This window comes from Callospermophilus lateralis, chromosome 10 (genome assembly GCF_048772815.1).
Source record: "Callospermophilus lateralis isolate mCalLat2 chromosome 10, mCalLat2.hap1, whole genome shotgun sequence".
Lineage (NCBI taxonomy): Eukaryota > Metazoa > Chordata > Mammalia > Rodentia > Sciuridae > Callospermophilus > Callospermophilus lateralis.
The window spans coordinates 109,228,230-109,253,240 of NC_135314.1; the positions used below are offsets into that span (position 1 = coordinate 109,228,230).

A 25,011-nucleotide genomic window follows, 5' to 3' on the forward strand; every position below is an offset into this window, starting at 1 on the left:
AGAGATCTATTCAATCTGCAGTTAGCCAGTCAACATATAATGCATCAGCTGGAGGGTGTAATGTCCAGATTTGAAAGCAGGATCTGATTAGCAGGATCAACCAATCAAAAAACACACATAAAAATAAGGTAGCATTTTCTAGTACTATTCATTTACAATGAGATTCAGGTAATCATTTATTTTAAAATGCTATTTGTGATCAATGTACACAACACAGTTGTTAATAGTTATGTAACTATTAATGAATCATTTTTGGTATATGTTACAAACATATACCCAAATTACCCAAGACTATAATTCAAAATAATTTTTTGTTCATTTCTAGAACAAATGCAATCAATGGCTTTCACCTTATAAAGGCTTAAGATGTTTTAAAACTTCAAGTCATTAAAGATATATAGACTTAAAACTATGAAAGTGTGTGTAATGTAAAACAATATGAATATTAAGAAATCTGAGCTTCTTAATCCACAAATTAAGAATTAAAATACATTTCACATGTGATAGTTAAGTGGATTTTTCTTTATTCAAGTAAACATTTTGATTATAATACATAATAATGGACAACCATGTCACAAAGTACTGTCTGTAGTCCATGGCTTTGTGTAGCCTTCTTGCCTCCAGGGTGAGTATTTTTCTGGGTGATTCTTCAGGATCTGACTGTGATGCCCAATACAGGCTTTCCAATGGCAATGCATGCGTTCTAGAGGCCACCGCCCCATCTTTCTTCAGCGTGTGCTGTTTTATCCCACCCAGTTTATCATCCATTACTTATAAAAACCCCTTTCTAAAATTCAACCTATGTCATAAAATTAACAAAATCAGGAGTTAGTATATATTTTCCTACTAACATAAAAGTATTAAGATTTATAACCCAATCTATTTGCCCTAACCTTTAAAGAAATTTTGTAATTTCTAAAGAGTTAGAATATCAACCCAACACGAAATATGCAAAGACCTTTATCACTGGGTGCACATTATAGATTGGAAATCACTAATGTACTTAGAGCTTAATTCTTCTGGAATAGCAACTCTCCACTGGTAACTACAGTGCACAAATAAGATTTTTAATAAATGAAAATATAGTACCTGATTTGGCATAAAGTAATTATGAGATATTTTTTATTAGTAAAGTGCTTAAGAAACATTCAATTTTCTCCTACCACATTATTTGTCAAAGGCACAAAATGTCTCTGTCTCTTTAAAACATATTACTCATTTAAATTTCAGTTAATTGTAAAGTTTTACTGTCTTTCCCCCTCTTGGTAATTAAAAAAAAAAAAAACTACTGGAACAATAATATTTAATTTTTATTTTCAAAACTTTGCCATGAACATACAAACAAGACTAAACTTGATCCCCTCATTAGCTGTCTGTGTGCCTTGAAGCACTTGTGACAAACAAAAATATTTAATCTTTAGGGTAAAAGTTAACAAGGAATCAAAATATTTTCCCCCAAATCAGGGTAGGAACAGGAGAAATCAATAAATTAAAAATCATAGCTTTCATTTTATAAAAAATAGTCTGAATAATCTTATAAATCTTTAATGCTTACAAAAGCAGGAAATACATTTAAAATAGTCATTTTTAACACAGATTCATTTGAACAATGTGGATATGGTAAGGAAAAAAAAAACTAAATTAAATAATGTTTCAGTAGTCTATATTCTCAGCAAATTCCACATAAAACTTAACCAATTTATAAGTCCGAGTAAGACTTTAACTGCCAACAAATCAAACTAATTGTAGTTAGAATCTGAATACCAGTTCTCTTCCATCTAATATGCTATACTTCGGTTTTAAATACAGCTCAATGACAGGTACTGAGAACAATACTTGACTGCATGGTTTCCACCGAAGACTACTGTATTGCAGTTTAAAACATGCTTTGGTCAGTAAATTAAAAAGACATAGATCAAATAAAAAAGGCCAAAGTAGCTGTTTCCGAACCAATTTCCTGACCTTAAGAAAACTTTAAATACATTGAAAAGACAAGGAAAAAAAATGATCATACATAAAGTTACTACTTTTCAACATTTGGCATTTTATATTAATAATTTCCTTGCTTAAAATATTATTTTATACTCCTGTGCACTGATTATCATAGCTCTCTGAATTAAAACTAAACTATGGTTACCTTCTAGAATGTCCAATAGCATGTGCATTAATTGCCTCTTTTGCACTTCCATGAAGATGGTGCTTCATCCTGTAACTTTTTAAATTTTGGACCAAGAAAGAACCACCAACCAAATCCAATAAGAACACAAATAATGGATTCCACATAATAACCATCCAGTGTTGTAACACATGAGCCGCCAAGTTTTTTGCAAAGCTGTTAAAAAAGAAATAATCATGAGTATTCCACAATTTCAAAATGGAAGGAAGCCAGTAATTAAAGTTTCTACTTTTTAATTAAAAGGATTAATCAAAATACATTTTGATAAAATATTTCAATATTTCATTCAATTCAAATGACAAAATGTTAATATGCTAATTATGCTAATATGCTAATGTAACAGGATTAAAAAACAATTTTCAGTTCTTCTGTAAGCAATACTCATTCTCAAAATGAAGCTTTTCATATCTGGAATTGTGAAGAAATTTTCAATGAACTTACTCTACAAGTTGACTAATGCTACTTTGAAATAGTTTATCAATAAACCACTCACCATTCAGTTTTAGCTACAATTGTTATATGAATAGCCAGTGAATTTTTCCCTTTCTTATTATTATAAAACTTAGCTATTACTTATGCATTTACTCAACATCTACTGTATAGAATCATTACCCTCATGGTGGGGAGAGGGAGAGAGATTGTCCCTTCTTTGCTGAGAAGCATCTTTAAAGTGATCTAGTCTGGCTGTCAGAAATTGTTACATAAGTTGTGACAGATGAACTATAGGCAAATTTCCTTTTTTTTTTTTTGGTACCAAGGATTGAACCCAGGGCACTTAACCACTGAGCCACATCCCCAGCCCATTATTATTTTGAGATGGGGTCTTGCTAAGTTGCTTAGGGCCTCACTATGTTGCTGAGATTGGCTTTGAATTTGGGATCCTCCTGCCTCAGCCTCCATTTACATTTTCTAGAAACTACATGCAAATATGATTTTTAAAAAAAGATGTAGTACACGGTACTTCTAGAGGAAAATGAGAAAGTTACGTCTTAATATTAGTTTAATATTATCTAAAAATCAAAACATACTTACCTCAACAGCATCAGGTGTTCGACAATTCTGATTTGATGCTCCTACACACTCTTTCACTGTGAGAGGATCCACCAACCAAAGAGCAACTGTAGAGGGCCAATTTCCTCCCAAATTGGACACAGTGTTTAAAAGGGTCATGTATGTTCCTCCAATAAGTGGATCACTAACCTTTGCATTGAAAGCCATTATAGAAACATACATGCTGTACAATGTAATCTAGGGAAAAATGTAAAACTTTTCAGTATGTTGGGGATTGAGCCCAGAGCCTCCAACATGCTAAGCACATGCTCTACCTCTACACAGCACCCATATTTCCTATAATTTTACTTATAAAGCTATGATCCAAATTAAGGACATCAAAATCAGGCTAGAAATATAACTCAGTGGTAGATTACTTAGCTATCATGTGTAAGGCCCTGAGTCCTATCTCTAGTGCCGTACACACATCCCCAAACCAAAACCAAACCAAACACCATCAAAATCATGATCCTGGAAACTAATTTTCATTATCTTTACTGAACTCAATTCAACAAACATTTATTGAGCACATACTATAAGCCAGGCTTTAAGACTATGGCAATACAAGTAAAAAAGTCCTTCTGTGACTGAAGAATGTATGACAGATGGGAAAACGGAATCAACAGCTGTGGTAAGGTGCAGTGTTGTACACAGAAGTCCACACGTGGTACCACTAGTGTACAAACATGAGATTAACTCCACCATGAGCAGTCCAGGAAGCACAACACAGAAAGTGATGGGTGCACTGAAGGATGCATACAGCAAAAATGTCATTTCTATACCTAAATATATACTATTTTGTTATTGTGTGCATATATGTATTTATGCACATACATGTATTATACAGGTAAACACTCAAAGAAACATAAATAGTTTTTTTTTTTTTTTTATCCTATACATACACAGAAGGAAAACAGCATTTCAAAATTTGTATAAAAAACTAAAGAGAGGGCTGGGGTTGTAGCTTAGTGGTAGAGCATTTGCCTAGAAAGTGCGAGACCTTGGGTTCAATCCTCAGCATCACATTAAAAAAATTAAACTAAATTAAAGGTATTGTGTCCATCTACAACTATATATAAAAAATATATTAAAAAAAAAAAACTAAAGAGGAAAACCTTCCTAAAAGCAAACAGAACTTAAAAGGCTTAAATAAACCCTCTATTTAGGAAGATGGAAACATTGTTTCTAAGAATATTCCTTGAAACACTGAGACACATTACATTATTCATTCATTCATTCATTCATTCATCTGTACTGGGGATTAACCCCAGTGTGCTTTGCCATTAAGCTACATCCCTAGCTAAAGCTGGTCTCAAACTTAGGCTCTTCCTACCTCTGCTCTGTCACTTGAATTACAGACAAGTGCTGCCACACTCAACGAGTTATAGGACATTTAAAAGGTTCCTTTCACTGCAGGCTTTCTGATTGTCATTAGGACATAACTTCCTTAAGGGTAAGATTTTGGCATGATTTTCTCAGCTATATTCAGTATTAAGAATTGTTCCTGGGCCAGGTGCAGTGGCACAGGCCTGTAATCCCAGCAGTTTGGGAGGCTGAGGCAGGAGGATCTTGAGTTCAAAGCCAGCCTCAGCAAAAGCGAGGCACTAAGCAACTCTGTGAGACCCTATCTCTAAATAAAATACAAAAAGGGATGGGGATGTGACTCAGTGGTCAGGTGCTCCTGAGTTCAATCCCTAGTACCAGAAAAAAAAAAAAAAAAGAATTATTCCTGGCATGGAATCAGTGATCACTTAATATTTGTTGAAGAATGAGTAAGGCACTATTTACTACAGAATTGGTATGCATCATTTCTTGAACTTACTTGGTCTTGTACCTTTTTTCCCAAAAAACATCTGGTTATCTGAATTTCTTTGACTACATTTGGGGAAAGTCTCTAATGAAATCTAAAGTCAAACAAATAATTTTGGGATGGTAACAACATAGGTTTTCTTTATCTGCACAGTGAAGCATTGACTGAGTTAAAACACTTCTTTTTGGAGATAGGAGGTACTAGGAATTAAACACAGGCGTCCTTTACCAATGAGCTGTATCTCCAGCTCTGTTTTATTTTTTGAAACAGGGTCTCATTAAGTTGCTGAGGCTGGCCTCAAATTGTGATCCTCCTATGTCAGTCTCCCACATCACTGGGATTACAGGTATGTACCACCACACCCAGGCTAAAACACTTCTTTTGGGCTGGGGATATAATTCAGTTGATAGAGTGCTTGCCTTGCATGCATAAGGCCCTGGGTTCAATCCCCAGCACCATAAAACAAATAAGCTACTTCTTTTAAAATACATATGTGCCTAGCATTAACTAAGTATGGGCAAACACACACACACACACACACACACACACACACACACACACAAGTCTAGCCAGACCTCAATGATTTAGCAAACTATCTGACACGATCCACTACTGGAATTCTCCTAAATGATTTAACTGTGTGCAAAAAGCAACACTACTGAGATTAATTGGTAGCCATATTTTTAGGTGTTTGTTAAAACTACATTAAGAACTTAGTAAATATAACTTTGAAAGGGTTTAGACAAGATTCCTTGAAAAATAAACAACGACTTTGAAATATATATTAGAAATAACTGTGTTGAGTTCCAAAGTTACTGCTAGGGCTCTGCCATTTACTTGAATCACTTGCATCCAGAACAAAATACTTCATTCTGCAACAGAAGCTTAGGCAAGGCTAGAGCAAAGAGGAGACAGCTTCTTTTAGGGATTACAAACACAAGTAAGCAAGAAAACCAAGCTCAACATGCAGCTTCCAAAATCACATAATAAATAGTAACTTTCAATACAGAATCTAAACCATAGCCTAGTGCCTTTAATCCAGTGACCATCATTAGTTTTCAATACTTTCAGAAAGAAAAGATATTATAAATTGAAGAAAAAAAGAACCCAAATCTAGGGACAGGCAGGAATACTTAGAAAGAGTAAAATTAACTGGCTTTGGAACCAGATCCAAAATGTCGTACATCATTTCTCAAATTTATCTGGCCTTGTGCCTTTTTCCCCATTAAAGTGTCTGGTTATCTGAATTTCTTTGACTACACTCTAAGAAACTCTCTAATAAAATATAAAGTCAAACAACATCTTTCTTAAAAGATAAATGAATGAATCAATGAATAAATAAGAAGCTCCTTATCATGAACAGAACTCTCATTACATCAAAAGCTATCAGTTATGTTGTTTTGTTTTGTTTTATTTATGGTGCTGGGAGTTGAACCCAGGGCCTTGTGCATGCAAGGCAAGCACTCTACCAACTGAGCTATATCCCCAGCAAAAAAAACTTTAAGTTTTAAAATTCACAATCAACTAATTTTTTCAGTGTGAGACCCATGCTGAAATAATAACATGTATTATATTTTAAGGCAGCTAAAGAAAAATACCTTCTTTATTTGGCACAGAACAGCTCACCTCCTGGGAAAACCACAGAAAGCTCACCTGGTGTAAGGCGTAACTCAGCAGCACTATGATGTAGTAATACAGAGGGAATCCTCCCTGGTGCTCTACTTTAGGAGTCCACCACACCAGGAGCGCATACTCTAATCCAAGCAGCAATCTACAAAAAAAAGAGCATTGAGTTGACTTCCATTTAAGATTAAAAAACACAAACAGAAATCCATGTGCCTATCATATGGAAGACAGCTGTATCTGAAACCCGTTGAAGAGATGAAAATGCATATACATGACACTGACATGAAAGATGCTTTTCAAGCCTTTTCCCACACATGCTAAATTCATATCAGTGATACTGATGAATGCTCCCACTTTAACCTTTACAAAGGTTTTCATTTTTACCTGTAGGGCATGGCCTTGTAAAATACATTTAGTGGTTGTGGACCTGCAGTATATTTGCTGATAATCAGAGGCAATATTATCTGTAAAGGAACCATTGGAACTGCCAGTAGAGCTAAATGTTCTTTGGGTACTCCCTCTTCTACCAATTTCAGTCCAGTTACTGCATCTGCTGCTGAAAAACCAATCTGGGGAGGGAAAAAAAAAAAAGTTATTTTAGTTTGTCATGAAATACTTTCTTCCAAGTACAGATTCTTTAAGAAACCTCAATTTTATTATTGACCCACAACAGTTACAAGTAAGTCTGTTATTATATCTGGCACAGCAATCAATTTATATAAGACACAGTTGATCCTATGTTTTACTAATAATATTTAATAAAAACAACAGAAAATTTAGTATCTGTAGTAATTATACATGGCTCTGATTATACTTAAGTCTCCACTTCAAAAAAAGTCCAATCTGTTACAATAAACAGTATGAAAAATTCACACTTGGGCTGGGGATGTGGCTCAAGCGGTAGCGCGCTCTCCTGGCATGCGTGCAGCCCGGGTTCGATCCTCAGCACCACATACAAACAAAGATGTTGTGTCCGCTGAGAAGTAAAAAATAAATAAAATAAAAAAACCTCTCTCTCTCTCTCTTAAAAAAAAGCTTAAAAAAATAAAGAAAAGAAAAATTCACACTTACTGAATTGTATATTTTAAGTTTAAAAGAAAGACCTTTAATTCCAAGAAGCCCAGTTGAAATGAGGTGTTGATGCCACATGTATATATTTTTGATGATTTCTAATAGATCACAACAAAGCTCCTAAGGACATCTAATGTTTCACTGTAATGTCATCGAGAGAGTGAATAAAATTGGGGGGGGGATGATGCAGTTAGATTAATTCTTAAAAACAACAACAACAAAGACAGGCGTAGAGGTGCACACCTGAAATCTCAGTGACTTGAACGGCTGAGGCAGGATGATCGAAAGTTCAAGGCCAGCCTGGGTAATTTTGTGCAACCCCAACTCAAAACAAAAGATAAAAAGGGCTGGGAAGAGTTCAGTGGTAAAGGATCCTTCTTCAATTCCCAGTATAAAAAATAAATAAATATTAATGAATAAACTGCACATATTGCACTATTGTGTTGAGCTAAAGAACACCAGCATTAGACGTGAGGCTACACATTGTACAGTCCATTTATATATACAACTTAAAAGCAAGAAAAATAAATCTATAGTTTTAAAGCAACTCCTTACACATAGCTAGGCACAGTAAAAATTAGTACAACCTTCTGCAAAGCAGTTGAGTAATCACATTCTCTGACCTACTAGCTGCCCATTGAAAAATATTAGAGAAAATATTCAGAACACCAAATAAAAAGAAACACAAAAATGGTGTATTTTATAATTAAAAAAACATAAACAAACTGAATATATAACAGAAAAATGACTGAGTGGATTAGGGCAAACTGATATCACTACAGCCATTCTGTAGCTATAAAAAGCATGCTTTCAAAAACCACTTAATGATACAGTAATATATTTTGAATAGATTAAAAAATTACAATGATTCAATTCTACTTTTAAAGTATATGTGTAAATATATATATGAAACGTATTTATACACACATATGTGTACACACATATGGAGAAAAAAAAAAAAGGAGGGCTAAAAGAAAACATGCAAAAAATACTTATTTAGGACCCTCTATTGAACCCAGGGGCACTTAACCACTGAGCCACACCCCTAGCTTTTTTGTATTTTATTTATAACAGAGTCTTGCTGAATTGCTTATGGTCTTGCTGAGTTGCTGAAGCTGGCTTTGAACTTTTGATCCTCCTGCCTCAACCTCCTGAGCCACTGGATTACAGATATGCACAGTAATATTAATTTCTAAATGATTACTTAGGTAATGTTATCTTGTTTGAACTTTTCAGCATTTTCTAAACTTTCTTTCCCTATCACTAAAGAAAAAACTCACTATTTAAAATAAAAGTATTTTGATTGGCATGAGATGAAATCTTAGAGTAGTTTTGATTTGCATTTCTCTAATTACTAGAGATGTTGAATTTTTTTCGTATATTTGTTGATCAATTGTATAGCTTCTTCTGAGAAGTATCTTTTCATCTCCTTAGTCCATTTATTTGGTGTTAAGTTTTTTCAGTTCTTTATATATCCTGGAGAGTAGTGCTCTATCTGATGTGCATGTGGCAAAAATTTGCTCACAAAATATAGGTTCTCTCTTCACCTCATTGATTGTTTCTTTTGCTAAGAAGCTTTTTAGTTTGAGTCCATCCCATTTATTTATTCTTGATTTTATTTCTTGCACTTTAGGGGTCTTTTGTTAAGGAAGTCACAATTATCAAGAATACAGACAACAATAAATGTTGGTGAGGATATTGGGGAAAAGGCACATTCATACATTCCTGGTGGGACTGTAAACTGATGCAACCAATCTGGAAAACAGTATGGAGATTCCTTAGAAAACTTTGAATGGAACCACCATTTGGCCTAGTTATCCCATTCCTCCACCTACACCTAAAGGACTTAAAATCAGCATACTATAATAATGCAGCCACATCAATGTTTAGCAGCTCAATTCACAATAGCTAAACTGAGGGAAAAAAAAACTAGATGCCTTTCAATAGACGAATGGATAAAGAAACCGTGGTATGTATGTATGTATGTATGTGTGTGTGTGTGAGAATGTGTGTATACACACATACACACACACACACAAAATGGAATATTACTCAGCATTAAAAGAAAATAAAATTATGGCACTGCAGGTAGATGGATGAAGTTGGAGAATATCATACCAAGCAAGGTAAGCCAATCCCAAAAAAAACAAAGGCCAAATGTTCTCTCTGATAAGAGGATGCTGATCCATAAAGGGAATGGGGCATGGGAAAATTAGAGGAACTTTGGGCAAAGGGGAGGGATAGATAGGGAGGAGTTATGGGGGCAGAAAACATGGTGGAATGAAATGGATATCATTACCCTAAGTACATATGACTGCACATATGGTGCGACACTACATTGTGTACAACCAGAGAAATGAAAAGTTGTGCTACAATTGTGTACAATGAATAAAACTGCATTCTGCTATCCTGTGTACCTAATTAAACAAATTTTTAAAAAGTCGTCACATTACTAATGCCAATATGTCCATTAAAAAGAAGTCAATATAACGAGGTAACCAGAAGAATGAGAAATTATACTCCATCATATATAATGTATCAAAGGGAATCCTATGATGTACAATTAATTAAAACAAAAATAAATAAATAAGTAAATAAAGCAAAGCCAGACATGGTGGTGCACCCTGTAATCCTAGCTACTCTGGAGGTTGTGAGGCAGGAGGAACATAAGTTCAAGGCTAGCCTCAGCAACTTAATGAGACCCAGTCTCAAAACCAAACTTTCAGGGCTGGGGATATAACTCAGTTGGTAGAGTGCTTGCCTCGCATATTCTAGGCTCTTGGTTCAATCCCCAGCACCATAAATTAAAAAAAAAAAAAAAAAAAAGAAGAAGAAGAAGAAGAAGCAGCTTTTTAAAAAAGAGCTGGGGATGTAGCTCAGAAATAGAGCACCTGCCTAGTGGGAAACCCTACCTAGTTCAATCCCCTGTATGGTGGAAAACAACAAAAGAACAACAAAAAAACAAGAAGAAAGCAAGGAAGCTATAATATTACCTCTAGAGGGATCAAAAGATAGCAGTAAAGTGCTTATGAAGATAGGTTTACATAGATAAAATAAAAATCTTGCCAGGCATGGTGGCACATGCCTTTAATCCCAGCAGTTCAGGAGGCTGAGGCAGGGAGATCGCAAGTTCAAAGTCAGTCTTAGCAAAGAGCAAGGCACTAAGCAACTCAGTGAGACCCTGTCTTGAAATAAAATACAAAACAGGGCAGGGGATGTGGCTCAGTAGTCGAGTGCCCTTGAGTTCAATCCCCAGTACGGAGAAAAAAAAAAATTCTGTAAGATTCCAGATTTAAGGAATATTAATCCCTCCAGTAGCAAAGCTCCCTCCAATAAACTGTACTTACCTTTCTTTTAACATGTCGTAAAAATATTTCAGAACTATAAAACAGAGACATTTAACAGACTAAGTCACCAGTAATCTCATATTTTATGATTATTTCTTTTCAATATTTTAAAAAATAATCCAGTGAATTTTTAAACAGGCTTCTAATATTCAAACACTTCCACACCTTTGTAAAACACACTCAGTTAATAATTTCACTACCCCAGAATTAATGGTATACTTGTTATAACAGTACAGAACTATTGCTGTTTTTCAAATATATATTTTTAGTTGTAGGTGAACACAATACCTTTATTTTAGTTTTAGGTGGTGCTGAGAATCAAACCCAGTGACTCACGCGTGCTAAGCGAGCGCTCTACCACTGAGCCACAACCTCAGCCCAACTATTGCTTTTTTAAGGCATTCATTTCTACTCCCAGCATTAATGCTGTTAATTAAATAAATCAGCAGTTCTTCACACTGACATAAATCTTTTCAAGATCCCAAAACATTTATCTTACTTTGAAATTATATTTGATAACCTCATTAAGTCATTTAAAATACATTTAATAAAAATGTTCTTTTTTGTTGTTAAATTATAATGGCAGTGAAAAGGAACTTATATGAAAAGTTATTGAAACTATTCCCTGATATTGGTAATTATAACAGAATGGTACATTTGCTTTATCAGTTTCTTACCTTTGAAGTTAGAATCAGAAGGCAAAATGTCAGAACTGCTGGCATTTTTATAATTGTAAAAAGCAGCTTGTAAGTATCTGTGATCCCTTGTGTTTCTTCTTTTACTACCGATACTTCTTTGTTTTCTTTTTTCAGAAAGGCAACTAATGTCGTTGTTATTAAAAATATAGTTCCCCAGAAAAAAAGAAAATCTGAAATTAAGAATGTTTTAAATCTGTAATTAACTTTTGAAATGACATAACTTCATTGATGCTAAATAATTCTGTTAACAACTTTTCCTCAACTAAAAAAAAAATTTAAAATTTTTTAAAAAATCAAGTGATATAGGTGCCTATCTATTAGGCCCCACATGAGGCACAACAAGTAACAGTCCTACTTCTGCTAAATCTGCATTAAAATACCCAGATCCAGAATAGGCATGCAAGACTTTACCATGGAAAAAGCTTGACTGAGTTGAATAAAACAAGGACAGGGCTGGGGGGTAGGAGATGTTCTTCATATCTCAGAAGATTCATCAGTTATACTTACACACCATTTCAGCTCTTTATTACATTACAACAATGCATGGAATAAGCAACTTATGATTATTTACATTAGATTTTTCATTTCTAAACTGTCCAATGTTTTTGATGTTTATTATTATATTGTGTGCATGTATGAATATGTACAATAAATCCCATCATTGTGTACAACTATAATACACTAATAAAAAATGTGGGGAGAAAATAAATTAAAATTTTTTTAAATCTTCTTAAGGCTTGATGGTACATACTTATAACCCCAGAGAAAGAAGGATCATAAATTAAAGGCCAACCTGGGTAATTTAGAGAGACCCAGTCTCAAAATAAGCCGGGCACAGTGGAGCACACCTGTATTCCCAGCAATTCAGAAGCTGTTAAGTTCTGAAAAAAATACATAATACTTTCACTGTGACTAGAAATTCCAATTAGTAATTTCTATATAAATCTTTAAAAATGTTTTCCAGGGCTGGGGATATAGCTCAGTTGGTAGAGTGCTTGCCTCGCATGCACAAGGTCCTGGGTTCAATCCCTCGTACCACATACACACACACAAAAAAAATTTGGCAAGTCTTACTGTATGTTAATTGTACCTCAATAAAATTGACATAAAAATTGTTTAAAAAAATGTTTTCCAGTTATATACTACTTTAAGAGTTCTATTTCTCTAGGGGAAATAAACACCTCCTCCTCCTCTCTTCTTTTTGTTTTCTTTTGGCAGTACCGAGAACTAATATAGGGGCCTCACATATACTAGGCAAGCACTCTACCATTAAGCTACATCCTCAGCCCTTTTTTAGTTTGAGACAAGGTTCTGCTAAATTGTTCAGGTTGGCTTTGAACTTGTGATTTTTCTGCCTCTGCTCCCAAGTAGCTTGGATTACAGGTGTGGAATAAGATCAAACAGGTTTCAGTAAAGCTTGCAGCTAAGTTTATTCTTAATTTCTTTGTGCTATGAGGAAAAAATATCAGTACACACGAGAGGAGTACTGACAATGGATCATTTAGAGCCCAAATTCAAGGGCTTTCCATATCTCATACAAACAAGAGCAAAAAAAACCAATAGCCAATGAACAGTTTAGCCTCTCCCAGAAGTTTATGAATATATTTATTTTAAATAATGACCACTAGATTATTTATTTTAAAATTCATGTATTTCTCCTTTATTTTTTTTATTTTTTTTTCTCCTTTCATTTATTGATTCCTTTTGTGGTGCTGGGGATAGAATCCAGGGCTTCCCACATGCTAGGCAAATGCTCTACCACTGAACTATATATACCACCAACACTTTTTATTTTGAGACAGGGTTTCACTAAGTTGCCCAGGCTGCCTGGAAATTTGGGATCCTCTTCCCAAGTGGCTGGGCTTAAAGACGTGCATCGCTGTGCCCAGCAAATCATTATTTATTCATATTACTTTGATGTTAGAGAACATCCATAGCATGATATAACAATCACTGTAAAGACATATCATTATTGAAAATAAATAAATACTGCATCATTAACAATTTGGTTAATTTTGATACATGCATTTTATCAGCAAAAACATTGAAATATAAACATATGATCAAGATGTCAAAGCTGATGATGTTCAAGTTTCATAAATATGATTTTTAAACAAAGACTGTAAAGTAGCTATAAGATCTTACTTAGTATACCCACCAATGCAAAAATTAAGAGCATGTAACATTCATCAGAGACCAAAAGCATACAAAAACTAGCACCTGAGTGTCTATTACATAAACACTGGGAAAAACAAGGATATCTCATTTAAATTTTAAAAACCTCTGACCAAGACAGACAATATATTATTCCTATTTTGTAAACAAACAAGATCATGAACCATACATGCCAGAGGTGTGATTCAAACTCAGGTCTAGTCTCAAAACAAGAATGTTTCCATTACTTGACCAGATGCTCAGATATATCCACAGCAAGGAGACTCTTTTCTACCAGCCAGATACCCTTAAAAGAACAGGTATACATTTTAGTTAATTCAACCATGAGGTCTGGAACATGAATGCTACCGAACTTCTTTAAACTGGCTACTTGTATCGCAAGCCCCCATCTCCTCCTCTCCATATGGTGGTATGCCAAAGGGAATGCCAATCCATATAATAAACAAACTTCCTAAAGAATTCATTCTATTTGTTTGTGTGGGTAGGAGTACTGGGGATTGATTCCAGAAGGCACTCCCAGCCCTTTTTATTATTTGAGAACAGAGTCTTGCTAAGTTGCTGGGCTAACCTGGAACTTGAGATCCTCCTACCTCAGCCTCCACAGTATTACAGGCATGAGCTACCAAACCCACATGTAGCTTTCTCAATAATTTATAGGGAAATACTGCAATAACAATATATTGGAGAAGGAAAATTTCCAAGATTTATGATAAAACATTATACTTCAAAAAACTTTAAGTTTTAAAGGCTTTCATTGAGAACTTTGGACTTTTGTGGTGTAGAATCACTCTTCCACCATTGGGAGAGAGGAAAAAATAAGCAGCACTGACTGATACAACCTGCCTTGGCTCAGGTCAGGTTCCCTCCCTGCAGCTCTAACAATTCGGAAATCAACTTCAGTCCTTCAGAAGCAATGGTAGAAAAGCAACCTGATAACTTCTGATCTAAATAAACAGTCAGGCATTCCTTTCACTTTCTTGGTTTTGGTAACCCTCTACTCCACCAGTCAGGGCATCAAGGGTCTGGATACCCACCCAGTTCAAGGCTCTCATTTTCACAGTAGAGAAAACTGAAGCAGTAATATTATAGTTTGACCTTTGGGCCCTCACCTGAAATTTAGCAGAAATAGACCTTTCTTTTATTCCACAAATCTCTCCCTTAAACATTGCTCAAAATAGCCAAGCCACTGAAGAGAACTCACACAAAACATTGTTTGGCTTGGGGCTTGAGATATAGCTCAGTTGGCAGAGTGCTTGCCTTGCATGCACAAGGCCCTGGGTTCGATCCCCAACGCCAAACAAACAAACAAATAAACAACACACTGTTTTGCTTATACAACGTACTTCTCTTACTTGGGGGGTTAGGTTTTTAAAAGACAGCATGTATCTCAAATAAAGGGTAAATACAAGGTTAATTTGGAAATCATCCCAATTTCTTATATTTCTTAATCCAGCAGGAAGGTACAACTTATGCAATCATATGTTATTTCATTAATTCCAAGAATGTCGGGTTTTCCTCCAGAGGTAGAAGAGATTGTTATTTCATTAGTCAAGCACCAACTGAAGCAGCTGGCTTTCAATTAAGGGGCATGTTATTCCACTAGACTCAAACTCAGCCTACCACATAGGACTGAGGCTAAGAGGCCAATATACTCAATGCTTCCAAAGTCACCTTAACTCTGGTGCTTTTATTACTGAATACATGTCAGTAAATCACTGTTCTGGCCAGACACAAAATTCATTTAACTAAAAACATACATCTCTATTCTGAAGCTATGACAGGAGGTTCTTGCATCAACTTTTACAACCTTTGTACAATATGACATCCCTCAATCTTTTGAGCTGAAGTCAGATTTATAAAACTGTTGGCACTCACATCACATCAAGATTCAAGGTTGGAATCAGCAGTTGCAGTTTGGCAACTTCATCCTCTTCAGACAGTATTCATGTAATTATTCCAGTATTTTATTTTATTTTTTAATTTTTTTTAGTTGTAGATGGAAACAATACTTTAATTATTCATCTTATGAGGTACTGAGGATCGAACCCAGTGCCTCACACGTGTGAAACAAGTGCTCTACCACTGAGCTATAACCCCAGACCCTCCAGTATTTTATTTTATTACAACTTATATTGTGCTATAAAATTAACAGACTATGTAACTATCAGACCAACTAAAACAAAAGAAAAAACAAGAACACCAATGCTGGCAAGGATGGAAAGAAACTGGATCACTCATTCATTGCTGGCAGGAAGATTTAATGGCACGGTTACTATGAAAAATAGTTTGGCAAGCCCTTTCAAATACTTCTGCAGGACATGGTTGTGCACGCCTGTAACCCCAGCTACGTGGGAGGCTAAGGTAGAAGGATCATGAGTTAAGGACAGCCTGGACAATTTAATGAGACTTTGCCTCAAAAAAGTTAAAGAGACAAAGGCTGGGGATGTTTTTCAGAGGTGAAACTCTACTGAGTTCAACTTCAAGTACTGTTAAAAAAAAAAAAAAAGTAAATAAAATACTTTTCAGAAATAAAAAGAAACCATTAACACATACAACTTTGAGAAGCCTCAAAGAAATGATGCCAAATGAAGAGAGTCAGTTTCCAAAGGATACTGAATGATTTCATTTAAGAAATAACAATTATAAAGACGAAAAACAGATTAATGGCTACCAGGATTTAGGGATGGGTGGAGAGGAAGAGATGGATAGTTACAGAGGCAACATAAAGGAATGCTATAAGGAACCATCACAGCTGAGTAACCTTGATTACAATGTTCGTATACAAGTCTGGACATGGGATGAAATTGCTCAAAACTACACACTTAAACACACACACACACACACACACACACACACACATACACACACCACTAGTGTGTACATACTTAACTTGTGAAATCTGAACCAGGTCTACAGATTGTATCCACATTAATTTATTGGTTTTGATGTTATACTATAGGTATGTAAGATGTTGACAAGAAGAAGCAAGAAGAGTGCATGAGATTTTCTAAAACACTTCTTTACAATTTCTGGTGAATCTATAATTAGTTGAATATAAGTTTTAAAAAATATGTGGAAAGTTTATATAGGTGAAAGTTCTAAGATTGTGCTAGAATTCAAACAAAAAAGTTAGAAATCTCTAGGCATGTTGCAATCACCTATTCTACAGTTTAATGAATGACCATTGAATTTTAGCCAGTAGAGACAGTATTCCCCCAAAGAAGGAAAAGAATGAAATTAAAGAACAAGTATAAAATGCAAGATTTATTCACAATTGTGTCTAAAGAATGGTAAAATTAGGGATTTTATATTTTACATTTTTAATTCTCTAGAAACAGAACAGCTCTTTGTATTAGGTAAGTCTATTTTGCCTTCTCAGATTATAGCTTTTTAGTACACTAAACATGAAAGTAGGATACTGCTTATAATTAGTCACTGTGATTCTTACACTGATAAAGTTATATAGTGAAGGCTAATACAATTGGCCTCTAAATAATTCTCAACATTAGAAGTGAAATTCAAAATAAGATATAAGACAAATAATTTTTAAATTTACAGTGTATTTTGTAAATGAACTAATCACACAAAAGCATTTTCTAGTTCTTTACTTGATCAAGAAAACACACAATATCATTTCTTCTTTTCTTTGTATTTAAACAAAAAAAGTTTTAAGACTTTCCTTCTGGGGTGTGGGTTTTTGGTTTCTAATATCTAATTTCCCCTGAGTCTAACCCCAGCACTCCTCCATTTATCTCACTTTACCACTTGGGCCCCAAGATTTGAAAATAAGTTCAAAAGGATCCACCAGATTGATTACCTTGTTCCACTGAAGACAAAAAGGGAACTAAACACAAAGGTTTTATATCATCATACTTTGAATGACATTAGCTTTTAAGATAATGAATTGTTTTCTAAATGTTTTAAAAAATAAATGTTACTTTTAAACTGTTATACATTAAAGTTGAACTTTTGCCAGGCGCAGTGGTGCATGCATGTAATACTAGTGGCTTGGAAGGCTGAAGCAGGTGGATCATGAGTTCAAAGCCAGTCTCAGCACTAAGAAACTCAGTGACACCCTGCCTCTAAATAAAATACAAAACAGGGCTGGGGATGTGGTTCAGTGGTCCAGTGCCCATGAGTTCAATTCCCGGTCCCAAATAAATAAATAAATAACTTAAAGATTGAACTTTTAGGTGTTTAGCTGTGTGAGTTTTAACACATGTAGAGATTTCAAATCACTACCACCATAATCAAGATACAGAAGAGGCCAGGTATAGTGGTGCACAACCATAATCTAGATACTTCGGAGGCTGAGGTAGGAGAATCACAAGTAGGAGTTCAGCCTGGACAATTTACAGACCCACCCCCCGCCCCCGTCTCAAAATACCAAAAACAAAAAACAAAAAAACTAAGGCTGGGATGTAGCTCAGTGTACAGTACCCCTAGGTTCATTCCCCAGTATGGGGGGTTGGGGGAGATACAATTTCATCACCTCTCAAACTCCCTCATGCTATCCATTAATACTTACCTAACTTCTCCCCACCCACAACCCTAAGCTAAAAACTACAGATCTGTTCTCCATTTGTATACTTTTGCCTTTTTGAGAACATAAGGTAATGTTTTAACCTTAGATGTGGATGCTAAATGATGTATTTCCATATATAAAACTGGTCTATTTAGTAGTGGGCCAATAAGTCCTGCCTCAATTCTAAAAAGAAGGCCTATTTGCATAAAGGGAATTTCCAGCTTTTCTTGAATATATGTAAGATCTAGTAATCCTGGGATCCTACTGCCACAAGAAAACAATTTATTGGAATTGAAACTCTTACCTTTATAGGGGCATGGGTTTTCATGTCATCATTGTCCCCTCCAATTCATAAACTCTCGCACCAACTCAGTTGACTCATTTACATTATCCATTTACCCACTTCATCATTTTGGTTCACAAATCTTCACTATAAACTGAGTTCCTTGGGAACAGAAAATTCCCGGGTTTTATTAAATCATAACACCCTACCACCTGGATAGCACCAAACTGGCATTTAGTGCTGAGTAAATGGCCTAGACAGTTAAAAAAATTAACACAAAAACTTCAATCTGCCATTTCTGGTTTATGGCACTCCACAGCAGGTTGTTTAGACATCAGGACCTACAGTGTTTAGACATCAGGAATTACAATGTTGCTTTTCTCTGGTAGGAAAGTCCAGTCAGCAAATGATTATGTTTAGGTTTCAAGGTTTTTCCTAATGCCTATCCTACCAACTATAGGAAAAGCACCAGATAAGGACTCAGAAAACAAACTACCAGTACATGTCTATCTCTAATCAGTTGACTTCAGTTTCTATATATATATATATATATAAAGAATGAAATATATGAACTTTTCAAGTAATAAAACTTTATGTTCTTCTGGATTACTTTCATCATTTCTTGCAGCTTGAAAGGTCTCTCTTTGCCTCTAAGGATTCTTGAAAACCAGAAAGCCTATTTCTTTCTTTCTTTCTTTTTTTTTTTAACAAATAACTTAAGTATTTTATTTGCAACTAAGCTTGTTAACACTATATAATGAAAATGTACAAAGAATAATGTTGCAGTTTTTGGTTAGATTTAAGTCAGACATTGATTAATAAGGAATCTTTGAATGTGAATATTCCAGAAATTTCTCTAAGCCATCTGATCAGAACAATTGTCTCTTAATATTACCTTACTTTGGAAGGTATTGGCATATTTGAATTAAACTCAAAAATTTTCAAAATAAGCCATAATTTAAAAAAACTATTCTATGTTCAAACAAAACAATTTTAATAGAACTTTCCTTTCCAGAAACAATAAAGGAAACAAGGCATTTTGTAAAATGTGGTCCTGAACAAGTCACAGTAAAAAATAAATGTATACTTAACTCCACCTCCTCAAAACAGAGTCTACTTTCTGCTCTGCAGCCTTGGAAACAAGGTGAAGAACAGCCTATAAGCAACTTCGGGTAGGAGGATGCCAAAACAAAGCTCAAGCAGTTGAACATGGACACCTCAGAAGAATTTGGGGGAACCTAACCAAAGAATCTGAATTTCATTTTTAATAACTAATACAAAGGTGAAGTGGTTCCTCCCAAGCAGCAGTGCTGCTGGGGCCTGGCCCAGTCCCTTGCTCAACTATACTATGCTCCTGAGTAAACCCCAATGCTTCTGCTCCAGGAGAGACTGTTTCCCTTTAGAGGTTCAGTGTCCAGGGAGCTCTTTGATTGTATGAATGAGGTGAGCAGCGACTCCACGGGGTATTTTAACCAGAAAGCCTATTTCTTGAGTTCAGGATTATCCTGGATCCCTGAAGGTACAAAAAAAGCCAATCTCAGCCTAATAAGGCTTTGTGTCTAAAGGGTTCTACTCTCATCTTAGCTTCTGTTCTAAATTTACTTTTTCAAGTACTACTTTGTAATCACAGAACATATTCAAAATTTTAAAAAATTATGTCTCCTTTTAATAGATTTTCTAAACAGTGCCTGTATGTTTAACTCTTCTTTAATTATCTAAACAATTTCATTTGTTTCATTATTTTTTTCTTGTTAAGTTCCTCAAAATGATTGGTTACAGCAAGGGACTTAGCTCAGTGGTATAGCACTTACCTAGCACGTGTAAACCCTGTCCCCTGCCCCCCACCAAAAAAATCCACTGAAAAAAATTTGAAGGAGAATAAAATTAAAATGTTTAAACCCCAAAATAGAAGCCCGCTACAGGTAAGTTAAGTCAAAAAGTAAATTATTTTTAGAATCTACTGGAGAAAAAAGTTCAAATTCCATAGTTACTAAAACAGCTATTCAAAAGATTAAGTAAGTCTAAACAAAAATCCAGCAAAGAACAAAATAACTGCTATCTGCAATGCAATGCCCAACTCCAGCAGGCAGTCAATGGCTGGCAACTCTAGGCTCCCCAAAATGGACCATCTCTCCATTCCTTGGCACAAGGACTGTGTCTTATTCACAGGAGGCCCTTTGAATTCTGTCACATGAGCGACTCAAAGATGTGTGAATGAATTAACAACCCTGCTCCATTCACCAGAAGGCTAGATGAGGACAACCGGCACAAGACTGGGGTGGGAATGGATCTGAATGGAGCTGGAAATCTCAATCCCACAAAATCCAAAGGTAAAAATGTGAGCCCACGAGCTAGCCTTTTTTAAAAAATGTGCATCTGTGACTCAAGCAAGTGCCCGTGGGTCCCTAAACTGAGAGTTTTGTTATTTTCTGGGTCGCTTCTCCCTATTCACTGTAGGGACTGATCAACTACCACTGCTGTACAGCAGTCGTTCGGCTTTATTGTACTTTCAAAGCCCGCTTTAACCGGACAGAAAACACACCTCGAGTAATCTACAGCGAAGATTTTCAGCAAATTAAATAATGAGCTTCCCTGCGACGTGAAACACACTCTCCGAGGGACCCAGACACCTAAGATAAACTTAGCAGCGAAATGGTTTAAATACACTACCTGAAAGAGTAACAATTCCCCTTGGTTGAGGCTGAAACCGCAAATATTTGTTACAAAAGTCGGCTGATTCAAGGGCCAAAAACAAAACATTGCCCAAAAAGTAGCCAGCGGTTTGGCCCACGGAATTGCAGGTGGAAGCATAGCCCACGTTTTCTCGGGATAACATAGTTAATGCCCAGCCATCCACCGCGATGTCCTGAGTGGCGGCCAAGAATTCGAACAAAAAGAATGTCACGGTGAGAGTGACCACGTCGGGGGTCCTACCGTCCGTATTCCCGAGCAAACGGTCCACCTGGGTGGACAAGTAGATCATGAAGAGTCCTAATATGTACTGTGTAGGGACCAGCCAGGATTTGCGCCGACCGAAGTTCTTAAAGTAGACCGCGTCCACTAACGGGGCCCAGAGCAACTTGAGACTGAAGGGCCAAAAGACGAAGCTGAAGAAGGCCTGGTCCGTGTAGCTGACGTTTTTGCTCTGCAGGATGAGCGGGATGCTGCCCGCCAGGCCCAGCGGAATGCCCTGGAGCACGTAGAGAAACAGCAGCAGCAGAATGCTGCTGAGCTCGGCCCGGCAGCCGCGCGGGGCTTTGGGGAAGTCCACGGGGTTGGGGTCCCTCAGGAGGGCCTCCCGGTCCCCCTCCCCGCCCGCCGAGGCCGGGTGGCTGTCCTCCCAGCTGCCCGGCGGCAGGGGGCCGCTCTTCATGTCCAGAGCGTGGTTGAAAGTCCCTGGCCGCCGCTGCCGACTGTTGTCCTTGTGGGAGAGAGTGGGCGACATGTCAGAGACGAGGCAGAGCCCCGCCTGCGGCGGGCCCGGGCTGAGCGTGTTGGCTCCGTCGGGTCCCAGGTCCAAGGCGGGCGCTGTGGACCCGGGCCTCGGGCTTCCAGGAGAGGCGGGGGTCCTTCCCACAGCGGCCCCGAGCGCTCAAGAGAGCAGCCAGTCCCCGAGCCGGCACCGACGCCTGGGGACGCGCCCCTCGGAGCCGCTTCAGGGATCCCGGAGGAGCCCCCGGGGCGGCCGCGCCGGGCTCGGGGCTGGAGGAGGCGGCCGTGGTGCTGTGTGGACAGACGGTCGGCACCCCGCCACTTCCAGCCCTAGCCGCCACCAGCGCGGCAGAGAAGACTTTCTCCACAGGACTCCGAAGAACAGATAACTTCCTGCCTCAAGCTTCAGGAAGCGGTCCCTCTCTCAAATAGGTCCCCTCCCCGCCTCCAGAACTAGCCAATCAGGACATGCTCCCGCGACCTAGCTCGGAAACAATGCTCCGTGGGAACCCTTATTCCCTGCGGTCCGGACCTTCGAGGGGCACTAACGCCGTCGTACCGCGGCGGCTCTGTGAGCGCATGCGGCTGTCTGGACTGCGTGGGCCTCGCTCATTGGGTTGCGCCGCCACGTGACGGGCACGCCGGAGAGGGGCAGCGCCTGGCCAGCGCTGGCCGCGGGGCGGTACTCTTGCAGCATTTAAAGCTCCGTGGGTGTAGTTAAGTTCGCTGTAGGGCTTCGCGCTGTGGGGTCTGCTGCTGTGTGGGCCAGTAGGGGGAGAGGACCCGAGGGTACAAGTCAGGACGCCAGGTCGCTCCGTGCCCCAGAGCAGTGGGAAAAGGCCTGGCCGAGTGGCCTTTATGGAGTGACCGCAACTGCCGAAGACGCCAGGCTTGCCTGCAGCTGCGGGTGCGGTGGAAGGAATATCTGAACCCTGATTATCGTCCCCAGCCCCCGCGGACTGGGGTGGTCTGGTTCTGAAACGTATCACACCTCTCCATGTGCCACTGTGGAACATCCTGCGAGCTGTCACCATTGGCATCCTTGATTGTGCATTCTAAGTGGCTCCCCTTTCTTAGAATTCTTGGCAAAGCATAACAAGGTCTTGGAAGTGAGATACCGAGAAATCAGATTTAATAGTTGAGTGATGCCCAAGAATTTTATTAAATCCCCGATTGTGTAATTTTCAGACACCGCTTAACCTGGTATTAATAATACATTGTTTTTCCACTTTAATACTTTACATTTTTACCTTAACGATTGTAATTTTATACATATGCTGCCTATTCATGTGCACTTCCAACCGTAGACGATTCCCCTTAACTGTTTTGCTGTTTACCCCACAGGAATTTGAGAGTCTTTTTTTTTTTTTTTTTTTTTTTTTTTTAGCAGAAAATGACAATTATAAAATCTTCTAAATTTTGTCAAAGAGAAGAATAGCTTATGGTGTCATATAAGTGAGACCAATCAGGATTGAGTTTAAAAACCCATAAATGGGGTATACCACATTCTGGACTCAAATGCTATCTCTAAGAGTAACTATGCCGTGGACGAATTACTTCTCTTACTCTCAATTTCAACGAATATGAGAGTTTATAATATTTACAAGACATCAGGAGGATTAAAGGAAGCAACATATGAGACCATGAATAGTCAGCAGATGGTTTTGTTTTAAAAGATAAGAAAATATTTAATAAGCTAGTGTTTCTTGCCCCCCACCCAACTCCTTATTATTTTAATAAACCTAGACTCTCAGGATATTGCAAATGTAACAGAATTCCATGTACCCTTCACCTAGCTTTTCCTATGACAACACCTTATATAACTACAGTACAATAAACTCAGGAAGTGATCTCTGTAAAACATTAACTAGACTAATAACTAGCCTTATTTAGATTACACCAATTTTTACATGCACTGGTTGGTGTGTATGCCCCTTATGCTGTATTTAAAAAAAATTTTAGTTGTAGACAGTCACAGTACATTCATTTAATTTATTTATTTTTATAAGGTGCTGAGGATGGAACCTAGTGTCTCACACATGCCAAGCAAGTGCTCTACCACTGAGCCACAACCCTAGCCCCTTATGCTCTGTTTTTAAGTGCTGTGCCTTTATGGTGCCACACCTTTATAGTTGGAACAAAGTGTTCCCATTCTTTTTTTTTTTTTTAAAGAGAGAGAGAGAGAGAATTTTTTTTTTAATATTTATTTTTTAGTTATCGGCGGACACAACATCTTTGTTTGCATGTGGTGCTGAGAAATCACTAATCTGTTCCATTTTTTTAAAGTTGTAGATTTTAAATTATAGATGGACACATGCCTTTATTTTATTTATGTATTTTTAATGTGGTGCTGAGTGTTGAACCCCGTGCCTCACATGTGCTAGGCAAACATTCTACCACTGAGCCACAACTCCAGCCCTAATCTGTTCCATTTTGTTCTTTGAAGATGTTGCCTAAGTTGGGTGCAATGGTGCATGCTTGTCATGTTCCTGGCGACAAAAACACTCAGGGTCACTCCAGGGGAACTGTGATGCATAAATAACTACACATGAGACAGAGATACCTTTTTCTTTGGGGGTCCTGTGAAGGTTCCTCTGATCTTAAGGGTGGGGGGGTGGAGAGAGAGAGGAGAGAAGAGAGAGAGAGAGCGAGTGAGTGCTGACCCCTTATATTGAGGAGAAGCCATTCAAATGAGGCAAGTGGTCAGGTTTCAAGGGGTTGAATCTAGCTTCATGATGTTTGCTGTCAGCAGGTTGACTGACATCTAGGAAGGCCACACCCAAAGGCAGAGCAAGAGGAGGGGACTCACCAAGGGCAT

General features: G+C 37.4%; 1 protein-coding gene across 3 annotated transcripts; it reads right to left on the reverse strand.

The window, feature by feature from the left end:
- Positions 1-501: 501 nt before the first annotated feature.
- Slc33a1 (solute carrier family 33 member 1) lies at positions 502-22,601 on the reverse strand. 3 transcript variants are annotated; one of them, XM_077110403.1, is made up of 6 exons: positions 21,432-22,601; positions 11,758-11,948; positions 7,047-7,231; positions 6,690-6,807; positions 3,209-3,424; positions 502-2,332 (listed from the first exon to the last, which is right to left on the reverse strand). In XM_077110403.1, exons 1-6 carry the CDS (start codon positions 22,204-22,206, stop codon positions 2,165-2,167), a joined length of 1,653 nt encoding a protein of 550 aa, XP_076966518.1. In that variant the 5' UTR covers positions 22,207-22,601; the 3' UTR covers positions 502-2,164. The 3 variants fall into 3 exon arrangements, with proteins under 3 accessions (XP_076966518.1, XP_076966520.1, XP_076966519.1); XM_077110405.1 differs by lacking the exon at positions 11,758-11,948 and having other exon boundaries at positions 21,432-21,662; XM_077110404.1 differs by lacking the exons at positions 6,690-6,807; positions 11,758-11,948.
- Between the last annotated feature and the right edge of the window lie 2,410 nt (positions 22,602-25,011).

Bases quoted from the DNA above. Each gene is read 5' to 3' on its own strand.
- Slc33a1 (XM_077110403.1), bottom strand. From the start codon at position 22,206: ATGTCGCCCACTCTCTCCCACAAGGACAACAGTCGGCAGCGGCGGCCA. The intron at 11,949-21,431 runs GTAGTGTATTTA...TCTTAATTTCAG, and splicing joins GGGAATTGTTACTCTTTCAG to ATTTTCTTTTTTTCTGGGGA. The intron at 3,425-6,689 runs GTGAGCTTTCTG...ATTTTTCCCTAG, and splicing joins TGAGTTACGCCTTACACCAG to ATTACATTGTACAGCATGTA.